General features: G+C 34.8%; 1 protein-coding gene across 3 annotated transcripts; it reads left to right on the plus strand.

The window, feature by feature from the left end:
• Positions 1-344: 344 nt before the first annotated feature.
• LOC124441384 (DNA mismatch repair protein Msh2-like) lies at positions 345-17,529 on the plus strand. 3 transcript variants are annotated; one of them, XM_046991846.1, is made up of 30 exons: positions 345-413; positions 500-549; positions 725-760; positions 854-941; positions 1,266-1,414; positions 1,880-1,990; positions 3,057-3,143; positions 3,211-3,334; positions 3,898-3,975; positions 4,060-4,118; positions 4,527-4,647; positions 5,511-5,621; positions 6,553-6,614; positions 6,935-7,006; positions 7,325-7,441; positions 8,520-8,634; positions 8,942-8,997; positions 9,068-9,157; positions 10,624-10,795; positions 11,561-11,624; positions 11,690-11,751; positions 11,820-11,915; positions 12,416-12,480; positions 12,670-12,837; positions 13,479-13,570; positions 13,696-13,850; positions 15,380-15,447; positions 16,208-16,280; positions 16,348-16,388; positions 17,119-17,529. In XM_046991846.1, the coding sequence occupies exons 1-30, from the start codon at positions 380-382 to the stop codon at positions 17,284-17,286; spliced, it is 2,784 nt and encodes a 927-aa protein (XP_046847802.1). In that variant the 5' UTR covers positions 345-379; the 3' UTR covers positions 17,287-17,529. The 3 variants fall into 3 exon arrangements, with proteins under 3 accessions (XP_046847802.1, XP_046847803.1, XP_046847801.1); XM_046991847.1 differs by having other exon boundaries at positions 398-413; positions 757-760; XM_046991845.1 differs by lacking the exons at positions 345-413; positions 500-549 and having other exon boundaries at positions 584-760.
• The last annotated feature ends 300 nt before the right edge of the window (positions 17,530-17,829 follow it).

Below are 17,829 nucleotides of genomic sequence, written 5' to 3' on the forward strand. Positions count from 1 at the left end.
CTTTTTTTTGATTTCTTTCTGTGGGTCTCTGCACTACATAGTTTTCAGCCTTAGAGAGGCACTCCCATTTTGCCTCAAATGGGAATTTAGAAACTGTACACGTAGACCCAAAGATACTAAGACAAAAAGAGTGAAAATAGAACGTTAAAAAACTTCTTCTATGAAATGACTTTTAAAAGGATGACACTTAGCGAAATTACGACTTTTAAATTGCGTCTGCAATGAAATGACAATAAAGTAATGATTTAAAAAAAGTTTGAAATCGACCAATGGGAGCAATATACCGGTGAATTCTGGTCACGTGTGAGTTTTTTCAAGCCCTAAAATTGCGCGGGAAACTTACAGCTGTTGGAAGACTGAAGGGAGAAAAGAAGTAGATATGGCTGCCCAAACAACTAAACAAGCTGTTTTAGGTACGACGTTATTTGTAGTTTTGTACATTTTTATTTGTTTTATTATGTGTATAACTATTTCCACACCATATATTTTCATATTTTAGATGTACCGTATGAACAGACTTTTCTGTTGTATTTGAATTCTCTTCCAAAGGTAGGAAAGAACAACCTCGGCGCTGTAGCTGATGCTCGCTTGTATTAAAATGAAGCGCTTGAAGAACTTTTTAGTTAGCTTTTCAAACCAGAATATTTTTCTCGAGAAAGAATATATTGTCAGTTTTCTTTCCTATCTGATTAATTTGTCTTTGTTTTTATGGAACTGTCCTCAGAAGTCTGAAACGACAATTCGTGTGTTTGATAGAAATGTAAGTCAACAGAACACAATTGGGATGTTCTCGCTTATTGACAAACAAGATGAATACATTTCAACCCAACTTAGGTTCATCGCTTTTATTTAGGAGTACTATACCGTCCATGGGAATGATGCAACTTTCATTGCCAAAGAAATAATCAAGTCTTTGAATATTGTTAAGCACATAGGGGCTGGTATGTGGATAATGTACACCGCTAGTACTTTTTATGTATTGCACCCTCAATTGCCATAATTTCTTTTTCCTCAATTGCTACTTGCACATTCTATATTATCTAAATAGCACTTTTATAGTAACTTTATTGAATTATATATTATTAAAATGTTCTTGGTTTGGGTTTATTTTGGTGGGACATGGTTATTGCTACACATTGTTGGAAGTTAGTTGGTGAATCAAGGCCCCTTTCTTACAAGAAGTTTGTGCAGGTTGAAAAAGATTTGACTCCACCCTCATGCTCATGTTTGCTTCTTGTTACATGAAAGTCAATTTTTTATTACAGGAGAAACGAAGATGCCTTCCATTGCATTAAGCAAGCCTAAGTTTGAATCAACAATCCGCGAGCTCTTATTAGTTCGACAGTATCGAGTTGAAATGTATCAAAACAAAGGTGGCAAAGGAGCTAAACAAAACTGGTTTCTTGCTGGAAAGGTGTGAACAGCAGGGGGGGGGAGTGATTGTGTGATTTGCTGTGATTTATAGGCGAGAAACATTTTTATAGTTATGACCAGGGGGTTGGAAAATGTTTTGATGACTGCAACCAGCCATATATTTTAAATTCCAGTGTAAATATTTTTCATTCCTGTGTTAGGGCTTTTCAACTCTTATGAAATATTAATATGTTGTATATTAATTTGTTAACATGTTGGAGCAGTTTGGTATTGTAAATGTTGTAGTTCATTACAAGCCAAATGCATATAGCATAGTTTTGTCACGAATGCTCATTGACTAGTAGAATTAGTCACTTTTTGCATCTAGTTTACATAGTATCTATGCTCATTTGCTTTAATATGATTGGTACGTTTTTGTCGTGGCTGTCTTTTGATGTTCTTCATTTCTTTTAAACAAGTTAATTTGCACTCATGCTTTTTATTTGTCGATTAATATTTTGTGTAGGCTTCTCCAGGAAACTTACAGCAGTTTGAAGATATTTTGTTTGGCAACAATGAAATGTCCAGTTCTGTTGCGGTGATGGCTTTTAAACTCATTGGGAACTCTAATCAAAAGGTATTGCTGAAAATATTTAGAAGATTTATTTCTATAGTGTTTCTACAATTAGCTTGACATGATGCATCACATAATGGCAAATTTATGTTGTGCTTTGGCTATATTTGACTCTGTTGGACTATATTTGACTACTTTAGACTATATTTGACTAAACATTGGATTAAACATGACAATGTTCGACTGCTTAAGAAGAAATAAAAAATAGGTACGCAATAGGTTCATGTGAATAGCCTTGTCATGAACAGAGTTCAAGTGTACGTCTTTAACATATATAATGATAATTGTACATCAAAATGCCTCAAAATTATTATGCCTTTCTTTGACCCCTTTCTTTTGTGCATAAATGTGCTCTGTGCTCACAGAGAGTGGAATGAATAAGGTGTGTAAGTATTGAATTAACTAGAATAAATACGAGCACAGTGCGTCAAAAAACATTCGTTTACGCGACCATTTTTGACAGATTCTTTTCAGCTATTACATTATGTGCAATATCTATAAGTTTGCAACAAATGGCTCTGTCTTCAATTGCCATTCTTCAGAAAGGTGTGACCATTTTATACTATTTGGATTATCTTATGTCGTATTTACTGTATTTAAAAGCTTGATATTGGAGATTGTTTTATAAGTTGAGTTACCAGGTCATGATCAAAAGGATTTTGCGCCCATTTTCTTTGACATGCATTTTTAACTATTTAACTAGACAGATGACATGTTTTCCGTTCGACCTAAGGTTGTGAAAATCTAGTGATCTGGCTAACAATTCGTGTTGAGAATTTCACACAGACATAACAGCTCAATTAATGCTTTGACGTTATTTGTCCTTAACCTTTTAATCAAGAAAAAAAATTATATGAACTTCTACTTACTTTAACTTTGCCATGGTGTGTGCATGTGTGAATTAGTGAGGTTTTACAAGGTATAGCAAGAAGCTTTAAATGAGTTTTACAATTGATGTAATTTGCTTCGCGAAATTGTGCAATAGTTAAGCGCGCTTTGCTATTTGCTAGGCGTTAATCAAGACCTTGTCCCCTTATCAAGAAACTTATTTGCCACTGCAATCCATCAGGTTTTAGGTGCAGCATGTATTGATGTTTCAGAAAGGAGTATTTCCGTCTGTGAAATTGCTGATGATGATCAATTTTCTAATGTTGAGGTAGTCACTACAGTGTTTTTCGTGTTGTCTGTCATTACTAGATCTCTATGATTGACTGTCTTTTCAGGCATTGTTAGTTCAGATGGGTCCAAAAGAATGTATTATTCAAGCTAATGATAAATCAGCTGATGCTGTCAAATTAGAAGAAGTTATTAAACGATCTGGAATTCTTATTACCAAAAGGAAAAAAGGTTAGTCATTTAAAGAAAGTGACAGGATACATAGATCTTGCTTTTGGTAAAACATCTGTTTGAACACTGTGTATGCACGTCCTTTTAATGATCTTCTCACAAGATACGTTTAGATTTACATTTAAACAAAACATTCACATTTCTCACACTGTCCCACTTGTAATTTCCACATCACGAATACCTTAATCAAATCTTTTCAAACCATGATGACGTCACGTGCTTCTGGATAAGTTTCCCACAACGTGAGTGACCTCCCAAGCTAGTGCGTATACCTTTCGCAAAATGACTTGGCATGATATGCATAATTTGCGAGCTACCAGAAAAATAAGTTGAAATTAGCAACTAAACACAAGGTCCAAATTCATTTTAAATAATTTTCTAACCGGGATGTCGTAGCATAAACAGGTTTGGTCTATCATTCTATAAGTATAGCTGTCCATGCATCCTTTAGTTTGCGTCCTTTTTATGCATTTTTGTGTATTATGATTTTATTTATTATATTATTTCTCTGTTTTCATTATTTGAGGTGTTTCATGAAAGATAATGTTTATTTCTATTTGTAGGTGATTTCTCGTCCATCGACATTGTGCAGGATCTCAACAGACTTTTAAAGAATAATCCTGGAGATAGTTCGGCTTTGCGTAAGTCAAAGTCATTGTTTTATTTTTTTTTCTAACATTTTTATCTTTTCAATTGAAGTTTTCGATTACGTATACTTTTAACAGCTGAGGTTGATTTGAAACAAGCGATGGAATGCGTTGCTGTGATTATAAAGTATCTTGAGGTAATTGATATGTCACTTGTGAGTATGGTTGTGCATACCTCTACGATTGTTTGATGAACGAAATACTTAACAGAAATTCTCTATTAATATGCTGTTATCTAAGCATGAAATACCCTAAAACTCCACCTCAAGCGCCCTCCCCACACACATCCCCCCACATCATAAGCCCTCTCGTTAATAAGCCCACCAATAACACTAAACTCATATCACAGACATGCCCACTCACATAGAATGTTTAATGCGCACAGATTACAGCCGTGTATTAAAGTCGTTGTGTTACACCCCCTCCCCATTTATTTAATTGTCCCTGTTTATAAGCTAATGAAAAAAAGGGCTTACGAACATATATAAACAAATATTTTCTGGTGGATTAATTACTATAGCAAGGAACAATTTCTCTTGTTTTAGGTACTGTCTGATGAGTCAAACTTTGGTCGTTTTCGTTTGTCCACCATTGACTTGAGTCAACACATGAAACTTGATGCGGCAGCTGTTCATGCTTTGAATATTTTACCTTCTTCCACAGATGGTATGACAATGATATTCAATCTTTCTTTTTGCATGAAAAGTAAGATAACCCTTGTGACCATGACGGCAAAACTGAATTAGCTTTTGTAAGTAAGAACCATAGATATAGTAGAAATAGATTGCTTACGTACCTTTAGCGCGAATGATCCCATATGCGGTAATTCTAAATGGCGTCTTAACCCGGCAAAAACAGTTTGAATTGTGCTACAAATTCTATTTATTTCCTCACTACGCTGATTTATTGGTATTACTCAACTCTATCGACCTATTTTGAAAATAAATGTTCATTGCAGTTCTACTACACATACTCAATGACGTCGCCAGCTTGATAAGTGAGGGAGACAATATTCATATATGGATGGTTTAATCCATGCATATATATATCAATGTTATGTGAAAATATAGCATAATATTTAATTTTATGTGAAAATATAACCATTGCTCACTTGGCCTGTTTCTGCAATTCTTATGCACGCGTTCATGACTGCAAAGATGGATTAGTATTTTCCACAACTCGTGTGTTAGTGGTAAGGGACTGGGATTTAGGGTCTGGTCGAGGGGACTGAGTCAGGATTAGACTTAGACTTTTATGACGTGATGACTTACTGCGAGACTCTAATCGTAGTGGCCACAAAACCTTATTTTATCAGCCACAAAATCTTACTTAGTTGGCGTAAAAAATATCAAAAACTGATTATTGATGTGAACTTTAAACCAGTAGATATAGTGATTTACAGTTGACGCCCTCAGTCAAAACGTGCAGTGGATACTGAAACGTGCTGTTCATTTACTTTTTTTTTGACAACGTGCAGAAAAATTAGACTTCTGCCCGAATTGTAAATCAACATGTTTTTTCTTGTGTAGGCTCCAAGTCCATGTGTTTGATGAATTTGCTAAATAAATGCAGATCTCCTCAAGGCAAGAGACTTTTGGGACAATGGATTAAACAGCCTTTACTGGATGAACAACGCATAGGTAGGTACAATGGTTAGTTCCTCGCAGGTTGATGGAATTGGTACAAATATTGGCACATACATAGATAAAAGTATAAGTACAATGCCAAGTGTATGTGCAGGCGCATTGTTAGACGAATTTGTTGATGAATTGGTAAATATATCGGTTGGGGTATTTTTTATAAAAAGCTGCATGCATTAGCAAATGAATTGGTTAATAGATCTATTGGTACAGTTTTTATAATAAGTTACATGCATTACCAGATTAATTGGTTGATACATCGAATGGTACATTTTTTAAAAAAGGTACGTGCATTATCAGATGAATTTGTTGATAGATCAATTGGAACTTTTTTTATAAAAAGGTAGCTACATGCATTAGTAGATGAATTGGCTGATAGATCGATTGGAACATAAATACATGCATTGTTAGGTGAATTGCTATAAATGAATAGGTAGTTGGATCTGTTGGTACATTTTTGACACATAGGTACGTTCATTGGTAGGCATATTGTTAGCCACATTAGTGGGTGTATAGGGGTTGGTGCATGACATTCGTTGACACTTCGATACGTGTACTGCAAGGTACATTGTTAGGTATATTAAAGGGTCCATAATTCTACATTACATTTGTCTTATTACATGCAAGCAAGTACATTTGTTGGTGAGTAAGTGGGTAGGTAAATTAAGTAAATCTAGGTATTTTTGACAAGTTTATGCAGGTAAGTTACGAGGTTGTGTCATGCTTTTATTACTGTGCATACGTATTGTGGCGGTTTGGGTGTGATTTTCAACGATGCGAAAACAGCGCTCATTATATGAGTACAATTTGGATTCATTGTCAACTACACATTTGAAATTGACTTCTAATAGTGTTTATAGCAAATTTTTTACCTCTTTGTTCGTAATTTATGATGTTCGTAAGCCTACGTATATCTTTATCTCTCGTGCAGGCGAAAGACTGAATATCACGGAGGCTTTTGTCAACAACGTACTTTTGCGTCAAACAGTTCAGGTAACACTTTATAACGCTATAACTTGTTAAACGATTATTGTAAATATGTCAATTTGTTGTAGCATTTTCTTTATTATTTCCTTACGTTACGCCATTCTTATTCTAAACAGTGGTGTACCCAGTCCGGTTATAATTAGTCCTGCATGCTAAAGAAATTTCGCTGTCTTTACTCTCTGAAAGAACCAGAAAAGACTGATGACTTTTTTTAAAATTTACGTACAAGGACTAAATTTAGAAGGCTGGCTACGCCTCTGTTTTATTTCACTGAACCGTAAAATCTTGATACGTAGTTGCTGAAGATTCTGTGTCGTTTTTCACAGGAGGAACTGAGGCGGTTTCTTGACTTCTCAAGAATGGCGAAGAAGTTTCAGAAAAGTCGAGCGACACTAAAGGTGTGAAAATATCATGGAAAATATAATGTCTTTTTGTGTTGTTTTGCTGCATTGTAAGTACGTTAAACCCATTCAATTGAATAAAACTGGAAGGCTATTTCTTACGAAATTTGAAGCTGGCATGTCAACTATGTAGTTCCAATCTTTTCAGGCACGGCCAAGAGAAATATTAATACGACTGTAGGCTAAAATGCGTGACTTTATCTATAAACACAATTGTGTATTTCTTATCATTCAAGTAAAAGCATGTTTACCCGAAGATAGATTTTATTTTATGTGTTCCGCTCAATTTAAAGGCTGCATGATATTCAACTTCAGGACTGTGTGCGTGTGTATCAGGCGGTGGCCAGGATTCAGGAACTTGTGACGGGTTTAGAAGAATGCAATGATGAACATCAACCACTGATTACTGAAGTGTTTATCATACCACTGCAGGTACCAATTTTTTATCTTTTTTATACACTGTTTTTTACTAAAACATTAACATTATATAACGTCTCAGAAACGTGCTATCAGAAAATAGGTTGCTTGGTGAGAGGTGCTCCTGTACAATTCTCCTACTGACTTAAAGAAGTCTCCAATGTTTCTTCGATAGACTATTCAATTCTAAATGCTCCTTGTAAAATCACTTATTACGTTCAGTTGATGAAACCGAATTTGCGTGCTTACCAATTTGTCAAACTCGACATTGCCGCAATCTTAATCTCACCAAATATAACACGAGATGAATAAATGTTATTTGTGTCTTCGCCACTATCCGTAAACAATTTATAAAGAATTTGATAACGTATTGGTTTTTACAGACTCTAGGGCTATCCTGAAGATATTGTTCTTAGATAGCAGGCTAAGGTTTTTTGGTGCTTTTTAAATTTTTAAACTCAATTTGCACTTTAAAGCCATTCAATATTGTATAAAAGTGTATGTAATAGAACATTGTTTGCAATGATATGGTTAATTTATAAGACCACGTGGTTATACACATGATAGCTTTATGGTAACTTGTGAACAGGATATACAGTTGAGCTTTGTGGAATTGCATAGTAGATTTACAATAGTGCTCAAACTACAAGAAGTCAACTCAAGTTTCTTGTTGCATTTTGTTTGGCGAAGCGATATTATTCCCTGGGAATTTTACATAGCTTTCCGTCAATGACAGCTCGTAGCTATTGTGTATCTATGTATTTAGAATTTTTCGTGGCGTTATGAGCGTATGGGAAACGTTTGTCTGTCTAACCATTTTTGATGGAATTCACAATTCAAGCCTTGTTGCATGTACATGTAAATTTGACGGTCATTGACAAAAAGGTTTTCAGTCAAGAATGCGGTTGCCGAAAGGCAGGCTGGGTAATAGGGCAGGAAAGGAATACTCACGTATTTTTAATACGTTTCATGTTTCTCTTAGTCTTAATTCACGTTAACGTTTGAACTGAGATTTTGTACGTTGATTTACAACGGTTAAAGTAAACGAAAACTAGAGAATAATGTTCAATAGACTTTTCTCTTTTGGTTTTAGGAACTAATGCAAGACTTCACAAAATATAATGAACTGATAGAAACAACCATTGATTTTGATCAAATAGAAAATCAGGAATTTCTTATCAAACCTTCATTTGACGAGGCCCTTCAAGGTAAACTGTGGGATGTCTTAGCTATAGATGAGGATGCCTTAATTGTAGATGAGTATGTTTTAGCTTTGGATGAGGATGTTTTAGCTGTAGATGAAGATGTTTTAGCTGTAGATGAGGATGTTTTAGCTGTAGATGAGGATGTTTTAGCTGTAGATGAGGATGTTTTAGCTGTAGATGAGAATGTTTCAGCTGTAGATGAGAATGACTTATGAGAATATCGTACTTTAGCGGCAATCTTCTGCTTTTGCGTTGATGTATATTTTAGTTACATTTCTTAGTTTGAATCATCATAATTTAATTTATGTAGAATGCAGAGAAAGCATGGATCAATTGCAGCAGAAAATTCCTCGAGAATTAAATAAGGTAGCGTAATGTTTTGTTCATTTAATATCATGAACTCATGATATTGAACAAATACATTTGCCATTTACAGGCTGCGAGTGAGTTGGGTCTAGAAGCTGGAAAAACAATCAAACTGGAAACGAGTAACCAGTTAGGATATTTTCTACGCATCACAAGAAAGGCATGTGAGAACGGTTTCTTGATTTTGTAAGGCTGTGTGCGTATATAAGATACCGGATGTGACAGTCAGTCTTCAGATTTACTTTCGTTATTTGTTAATTGCTATCATGAAGAATAGTATTATTTTTACTATAAACACGAAAATCTTTGCACACGCAGTGAGGTTAAATAGATCAGATTGGCCATGCTCTCGGAGACGTGCGTCCATATGTCAGTATATGTGTTTTCCATAACATTTTATATGTGCAGTCTTCATATGCAGTGATGGATCCACGATGGTTTTGTATGTGCTCACCTATCCGCATCTCTCGCCTTAATCCATCACTGTCCATATGTCAGTATATGTGTTTTCCATAACATTTTATATGTGCAGTCTTCATATTCAGTGATGGATCCACGATGGTTTTGTATGTCGCACCTATCCGCAACTCTCGCCTTAATCCATCACTATCCATATGTCAGTATATGTGTTTTCCATAACATTTTATATGTGCAGTTTTCATATGCAGTGATGGATCCACGATGGTTTTGTATGTGCGCACCTATCCGCACCTCTCGCCTTAATCCATCACTGTCCATATATCAGTACATGTGTTTTCCATAACATTTTATATGTGCAGTCTTCATATGCAGTGATGGATCCACGATGGTTTTGTATGTGCGCACCTATCCGCACCTCTCGCCTTAATCCATCACTGTCCATATGTAGTCGGGATTTTTCATCAATAGGAATTTTTCCCGATACGAGTCATTTCCCCACATTAATGCCTTCTACAACAATATGCGCAATGCTGACTTTAAATGATCTTACTTATGCACCCACGTGACATCTGAATAAGACGTTTTTATTTGGGTGGAGGACCATATATTTTCGTAGTATACGTTTCTTGTGCATTGTTATGCGTTTTTCTGTTATATGATATTCACCAGTTTCAGTTCAAACAACAAATAGAAGAAAGAGTAACTTTAGTTCTTTTGAACGTCGAGTGCGAGTTCAGTATGTTTGAAATGAAATATTTTAGTATGTAAACGTGTGTATGTATTTTGTCATTTAATATTTTTATGGCGTCATGCACAAAATAATGCAAACACAGCTACAGAACAATCTTCACACGCGTTTTATTGGTTTTTTTTTATATAAAAGCCGTTATGGAAGATGATTGAGTTTAAAGACTCAATGAATTGAACATTGACTTTTTACTACCGTATACCGGTAATAGAAATTTCCTTGAAAATATCCCTGAAGCAGGTGGGGGAGGGGGGTGGTCGATATTCATATATGAATGTTCAGTTCGGATAATTTCCTTTGAATTAAATCAGATGTATCTTATATGCATTTACTACTCATATTATCGAGGCTGGCTACGCTATTGATACTGTTCCATTTTGTCTCGTCCTATAAACAATCCATACGTAAATAGATTACATATTTTCAGTTTTTAAGACTGTTGATCTTGTCCTTTCCAGGAAGAGAAAAAGTTACGTGGTAAAAAGCCTTACATTACGCTGGAAACGAAGAAAGATGGCGTACGTTTTACGACTTCCGTTTTAAGACGAATAAACGAAGAGTTTCGCGTTTTGAAGAACACGTACGATGATGTTCAAAGTAAACTTGCAGATGAAGTGTTAAAAGTTGCAGGTAAGCTACGAATTTGTATCATGAGTGCATTATCTGTTCTTATTTAGAGTTCTTTACTCCAGTCTGAAAGAATGAAACAGAGATTGTCAATTTTTTAGTTTTACTCGCGTTCTAGTGTTTCCGCATGATGTTGACTAATATGGAAACTTTGGTCCTTATAAACTCTAGTCTAGTATCTTCCTCATGAGTGATCTGATGTTGAATCTTAACTACTTATATACTCCGGTCTAGTGTCTTTATCAGGAGTGATCTGATGTTGAAACTTAATTACTTATATACTCCAGTCTAGTGTCTTCATCAGGAATGATGTGATATTGAAACTTAACTACTTATATACTCCGGTCTAGTGTCTTTATCAGGAATGATGTGATATTTTGAGTCTTTACATACTCCAGTCTAGTGTCTTCATCAGGAATGATGTGATATTTTGAGTCTTTACATACTCCAGTCTAGTGTCTTCATCAGGAATGATGTGATATTTTGAGTCTTTACATACTCCAGTCTAGTGTCTTCATCAGGAATGATGTGATATTTTGAGTCTTTACATACTCCAGTCTAGTGTCTTCATCAGGGGTGATGTGATGTTGAAACTTGAGTCTTTACATACTCCAGTCTAGTGTCTTCATCAGGGGTGATTAGATGTTGAAAGTCGAGTCCTATATGTACCCCAGTCTAGTGTCTTCGTGCAAAAAGGACTTATGTTCAAAGTATAAGTGCGAATATCTATTCTAGTGATTGGTGATTTTCTTTAATATTTTATCTTAGGTGGTTACGGTGAACCGATGCAAATTTTGAGTGATGTCCTGGCAAAACTTGACGTCTTAGTTAGGTTCGAATTGCACGAATTGTCGAACTTCTATCGTCACTTTTATAGAAAATTTTTTTTGCCTTTAGTTTTGCTCACGTAGCTGCTTGCGCTCCTATACCTTACTGTCGTCCGAAGATATTACCAAAAGGTTTGTTCTTTATTCATTAACTCAACACTTGATCAATGTACCTATTGTCTATGTGGGATTTTTTTCAGAGCAAGGGCTGATAGAGTTGAAAGCTTGTAGGCATCCATGTTTAGAAGTTCAGGACGATGTTTCTTTTATCCCAAACGACGTTATATTGAAAAGAGGTTGGTGAAGATTTTTCCGTGCTTTCTTATTGAGGGAAGATTGGAAAACAAATATTTTTGGTAGCAAATGATGATCTTTCTTGTTGCATACGTAACGAGTACAAAACTAAATTTTAATTTATTGTCGAACTGTTGTCGTGTTTTAATTATTTTTAATGGCACAAAGGTTTTCAAAAAAGTTGTGGTTTCTGGGCACTTCGAGTGTGTGTTTGTTTGCAAAATGCAACGTTAGTTTATTTACCAGCAGTGTTATTGGATATATTACATAAATATTTATAGGAAAAGCCTTCAACAAATACAAATTGTCGGTTGCTGCTTCTTATTTAGTTCATAATTTTGCAATTCTGGTTTATCCAACAAAAATTTATCCTGAGATGATTTTTATAATGGTTGGTTTTATTGCATGGTGCGCCTAGCTTTGACAGGAGGGTACAAATTTTCCCACAAAATGTTATAAACATGCTTGTAATCATCTCCTACCTTGAACGTTTTCTACTTAGATGAACAATATTTCCTGATTATTACTGGCCCTAACATGGGTGGCAAGTCAACATATATACGATCGGTGAGTAATTGAAGAAATATATTAGAAAGTTACTTTCAAATTTAATATTGCTAAAAGGTTGAAAAAACGAGTTTCACAACTTTATACATGTAAATTATTTGTTGCTTAAACTGTGTACCTTAATCAATTTAAGTGTGTATTTGGTATGCATGCATGAGACATTTTTTTATATGTATCTTTACTGTAAAGGTGAGTGTTGCTGTACTCATGGCTCAAATTGGATGCTTTGTTCCATGTGAGGAGGCCAGTATTTCTATCCGAGACGCAACATTAGCAAGAGTCGGATCTTCTGACAATCAAGTAAAAGGTGTTTCCACTTTTATGTCAGAAATGCTCGAAACTTCCTCGATACTAAGGGTATGTGAGACAAAGTACCCATTCTTTCAGGAATATTGTATGGGTACTTTGTTATTTTCACGCTTTAAGATCAAAAATAAATCAATTTTTTGTCTCAGGGCATGATATTCACAATGTAAACAGTTTCTGCTGTTTTGACGTTATCCTCCTGCTATTCAATATTTTATGTGCATCCTCGACCGTTTGTGAATAGAGAAAATTTAAGGTCAATGTATAATAGATATAGTACACCTATAGGTGTACAAATATTTTTGTCAGTACTTTTTTCAATAGAATTTGGTTTTTGAGGCTTGTAAATATTTCAGGTTTTTCATAATCATTGATTATTATGCTCATTAACACAAATTGGAGTGCGTCGTCAGTATATAAAACGAATTGTATAAGCGTTTTATCAAGCGTCAAAATTATTTGGGCCAGCCTGTATTTGACAAAGTATATACACAATATATCGTAAAAGCAAAGAAAATAGAAATTTGAAGAGTTATTTACGAAAATATACAAACACCGATTAACAGTTTTTGCTTCGGAATTATGTCTTTCAACTCGTTAATTGGGCTCTAATTGATGTCTTAATCCGAGCATTTTTTACAAAAATCTTACTGAAACGACATCACCTAGGTCTGCCCTTATTTTGCTTTCAGATTGCGACTGAAAACTCTCTTATCATTATCGATGAGCTTGGACGGGGAACATCAACTTACGATGGCTTTGGTTTAGCTTGGGCTATTTCAGAGTATGTTCAATGATTGTTGACTTCGTCATTTGATTCAATATTTGTTTTATCAATGTTTCGGTCGATCTTAGGTATATTACACCACCGTCGAAGACCTTAGTGCTTACACTCATCTCTTAATATAGATACATATCGACGCGTATAAAGGCCCCATGCCTCTTTGCAACTCATTTTCATGAATTGACGGCGTTGGCCGATGTTGTTCCTACTGTTAGAAACTATCACGTGACTGCCATGGCTACAGATAATTGTCTTACTTTGTTGTACAGAATAAAACCAGGCAAGTAACAGTTTTATTTGAAAGCCTTGTCTTGATTGAGCAGAAAAAGTAGTTGATCGAGCAACACGGAGAATCAGCTCGTCAAGAATTGAATTAGTTTATGTAGCCAGCTTATTTGGTAGTATTAATATTAGTACGTTTGCTCGTCCGTATGATTTCTGTTGGCTGCTGATTTCCGAAGCAATTCTAAACTTTATTCACTTGGTGGATAGACTCGCTCATTCTGTGCTCATTTTTAACTCGTGGATCAGCATAAACTAACTTTTTAGTTAAGTTCTACTTTGACTTCCATGTACATTTGAGTTCTTCTTAAGACTTAAAATAACTTTCTATTTATCTTAGAAGCTAATTCTATGTTTATATACGATATCTTTTGGTTTTTTAAAAAAACTTTTGTAAATTTTCACTCAGCCCGTTTTCAAACTTTCAAACTACTCCTGAATCTCTTTCATCTCATCCTTGAGTCGAGTACAATGACCTTAGATCACTGCTGTTGTAAAATTTTAATTTTATTCTTTATTTGAACAGCGAAACCCATTCAGTTACTTAAAGCCCATTTTATCTGGTTTTAACAGTGTATACAATTATAAAATAAAATCTTATTATTAAAGCATGCTATGTAATTGTTTACATTAACTTCCAAAATTTACTGAAAAATCATAAACTACACCTGTACCTTTTGCCATATTAAAGAAAAGCCTTGTACGCATTACACGCACGTTTATTCGTAACCGCAGTACACCGCATGCGAAAAACCAAAGATGCAGTACAAAATGTTTAGGCGTGATACGTATGCGTTGAGCAATGATGATATCGCAGGGGTCCTGAAAACAGTTGATATGTGAACTGTCTGGTACTCGACGATTCGGTAGTCTTCGGTAGACTGACCTTGAGTTGTTGGGTTACTGGGATTGCGATAAGCTGAGCCAAGCATCCGTGTGTTTGTTATTGAAAGCAATCGATCATATCAAACTTTTCGTTTGGGGTATTTTCTTTAAATCTACATTGGATGAAGTGTTTATATAAAACTGCGATTATCTGGAGGCTTAGTTAGGGGTCAAATGATTTTACTGACATGAACGCACTATTTGAATGAAGTAAAAGTTCGAAGCTCTTTAATGTTCGGCATAACTGATCCCTTTGGTGATTCTTTAGCGGTACTTGTTAGCCAATGTCATATTGATGTGCTACATATAAATTTATACAGGTAGAATTTTGTAAAAAAGCTTCTGAGTTTGTCAGATGTTAACTACGTATTGGATCCTGTCAATTAGGCAAAATCGCTTTTAATATACCGATTCCTGGCTAGCTGAACTTTTGTAAACCTTGAATTGCGAAAAAATTAAGTTATTTTTTGCAATTTTTAAATGGCTTCATGCTTGGTCAATTAGCTTCAGCTGTCTTAGGATTAGTGTCTCGATAATTTTACAATCGCTATTTGCTTTATGAACTGGAGCAAATTGGTTTCAATTTTTTTACATGTGGGCAAGTGTTTTATTCTTTTCTAAAATATTGCTATAAATTTCTAGGTGTCTGCGATCAGAGTTTTGGAATACATGTCGCCGAGTTAACAAATTTTCCTCTTAAAGTGATCGAGGTTTGTTAATAAATTCAGCAAACTGTCAATTTATTGAATGTAATCCATTTTTCTTAGGACAGTCAAAAAAGCTTTCTTGGCCGTCACTCTTAATTCCTTTCTCGTGTGTTGATCTGACTGTGCGTTTTACGGACTGAGAATGACAACCAAGAAAGCCTATGTACCCGCAATTTTCTAAATCCCCCCCCTGAATAGTTCTTAAAACGCCTGTAATATGTTTTTGCAATTAGGTTAGTATGGAAAATTTTAAACTTATTGTCATTATATTTTATATTTCGAAATTTGATCTTCGTGCATTTTTTAGAGCTCAAAGTCGGTGATAATTTGCCTGACCGTGACGAAAGCCTAGATCTGACGTCATATCGGGAACACATTTTAAGAAAACACTGTATTTTAGACATAATTTCCTCAAAAGCATAGCTATATTGTTGCATTACTCACGTGTATGGCATCTTGTTTCGTGGATGTTCAAAAACATCCCATTATAAACAAAATGCAACAGATGATTTCCCGATGTGACGTCAAAAATAACATTAGTTACCAGCTTTTTTATACTGGCGGTCAAACAATGAAAACGACCAATTTTTCAACTTGAAGTGCAAAATATCCAGCAAAACCATATTTTCGAAGTATGAAATATATTACAAAAGTTGTTAAAGTAGCCGAACTATCTAAATGGCAAAAATGCAAAAACATAATATAGGCACCTTAATGTTACAAATGGGGTTTTTTTCCTCTCACTTGCCATGTGTTTTTTTAGTTTGCAAAAAGAAAAGCTATTGAATTGGAAGATTTTCAAGACCAGACTGGAAACTTTACCTGTGACGTGGATGGTAACGAGCTCTTTACAACCATCTAAAGTGTAATTGTCTATTATTAAAGCTTTTAAATTTTTAATAGAGGAGAAGTCTCTAGCAAAAAAGCGTCGTTCGGATAAAAAGGTTCGTTGAAGTTGTTTCTTTATCTTTTCTTTTGGTTCATTATGACTTATGTTGCACCATTTCCTGCACTCGACCATGAGCCAAACAAATAATTTTTTACATGCACGGAACCTGTTCTTGCTCTCTAATTTCTTATTCCTACCTACATCGACACACGCGATCTTATGTTATATTTTAGGTAGTATAAAGACTGTTTTTGTTCTTTGTTGTTCATTCATTACTACCTACACCGACACACGCGATCTTAGGTTATATTTTAGGTAGTATAAAGACTGTTCTTGTTCTTTGTTGTTCATTCATCACTACCTACACTGACACATGTTATCTTAGTTTATACTTTAGGTAGTGTAAAGACTGTTCTCGTTCTCTGTTGTTCATTCATCACTACCTACACTGACACAAGTTATCTTAGTTTATATTTTAGGTAGTGTAAAGACTGTTCTCGTTCTCTGTTGTTCATTCATCACTACCTACACTGACACAAGTTATCTTAGTTTATATTTTAGGTAGTATAAAGACTGTTTTTGTTCATTGTTGTTCATTCATCACTACCTACACCGACACACGCGATCTTAGGTTATATTTTAGGTAGTATAAAGACTGTTCTTGTTCTTTGTTGTTCATTAATCACTACCTTCACTGACATAGGTTATCTTAGTTTATAAATTTTAGGTAGTGTAGAGACTGTCTCGTTCTTTGTTGTTCACTAGTCGTGACTTTTATTTTCAAGGAAGGAGACAAAATGATTTACAAATATCTCCAAAGTGTAGCTGCTTTGCCGATTGACGATCTGACCGATTTACAAGTTTCAGAGCAATTTGCTTCATTTAAACAAGATCTTCTCGAGAAGAATAATAGTTACGTGACCGCTATGTTGTCCAGGAACATAGAATTATGAAAAAACTTTGAAATGAACTCACGCAAAACAAATATTTGCAGAATCTCATAATTATTCGATTTGAAAATTTGATTTGAATGTTAGTGCTTGTTTTGTTGTGAAAACTGCATTAAGATTTTGAACATGTTTAACATATTGAAATGTTTTTTTTCTTGCAGTAGGATTTATAATACAAATTAATGAGTTCATGTCGCTACAAGAGTTTTCAGTGCTATTAATAAACTTATTTGACTTTCCTTCCAATACGTCAATTGCAGTTGAATTTACATGGAAATAGATAATCAAAAGAAAGGATTATTGCCTCTTTCCATAAGGTTTGACAAAAGTTTTAACTTCTTGTTAAATTACTCGTAGTTGATTATTTCATGTATCGGTGCTTTTTGCGTCTACTCCCACATCGTGCTTTGTTTTGTGGAATTTTTCTTTCGTTGTAGTGTGTTACAATTAAGTATAATTTTGAGAAAGACGTGTAACACACAGGATGTCAATATTAGACAAAGACAAAGGTTACTGTAATATTTTTAGCCTTTGAAGACCTGCGTG

The sequence above is a fragment of the Xenia sp. Carnegie-2017 genome, unplaced genomic scaffold (genome assembly GCF_021976095.1).
Source record: "Xenia sp. Carnegie-2017 unplaced genomic scaffold, XeniaSp_v1 HiC_scaffold_20, whole genome shotgun sequence".
Classification (NCBI taxonomy): domain Eukaryota; kingdom Metazoa; phylum Cnidaria; class Anthozoa; order Malacalcyonacea; family Xeniidae; genus Xenia; species Xenia sp. Carnegie-2017.

What these genes read in the sequence shown, in the direction of transcription:
- LOC124441384 (XM_046991845.1), top strand. Translation starts at nt 599, where the DNA reads ATGAAGCGCTTGAAGAACTTTTTAGTTAGCTTTTCAAACCAGAATATT. An exon ending in TGGAGATAGTTCGGCTTTGC is followed by an intron (nt 3,976 to 4,059) that starts GTAAGTCAAAGT and finishes TACTTTTAACAG; the next exon opens with CTGAGGTTGATTTGAAACAA. An exon ending in AGCGTCGTTCGGATAAAAAG is followed by an intron (nt 16,389 to 17,118) that starts GTTCGTTGAAGT and finishes TTTATTTTCAAG; the next exon opens with GAAGGAGACAAAATGATTTA.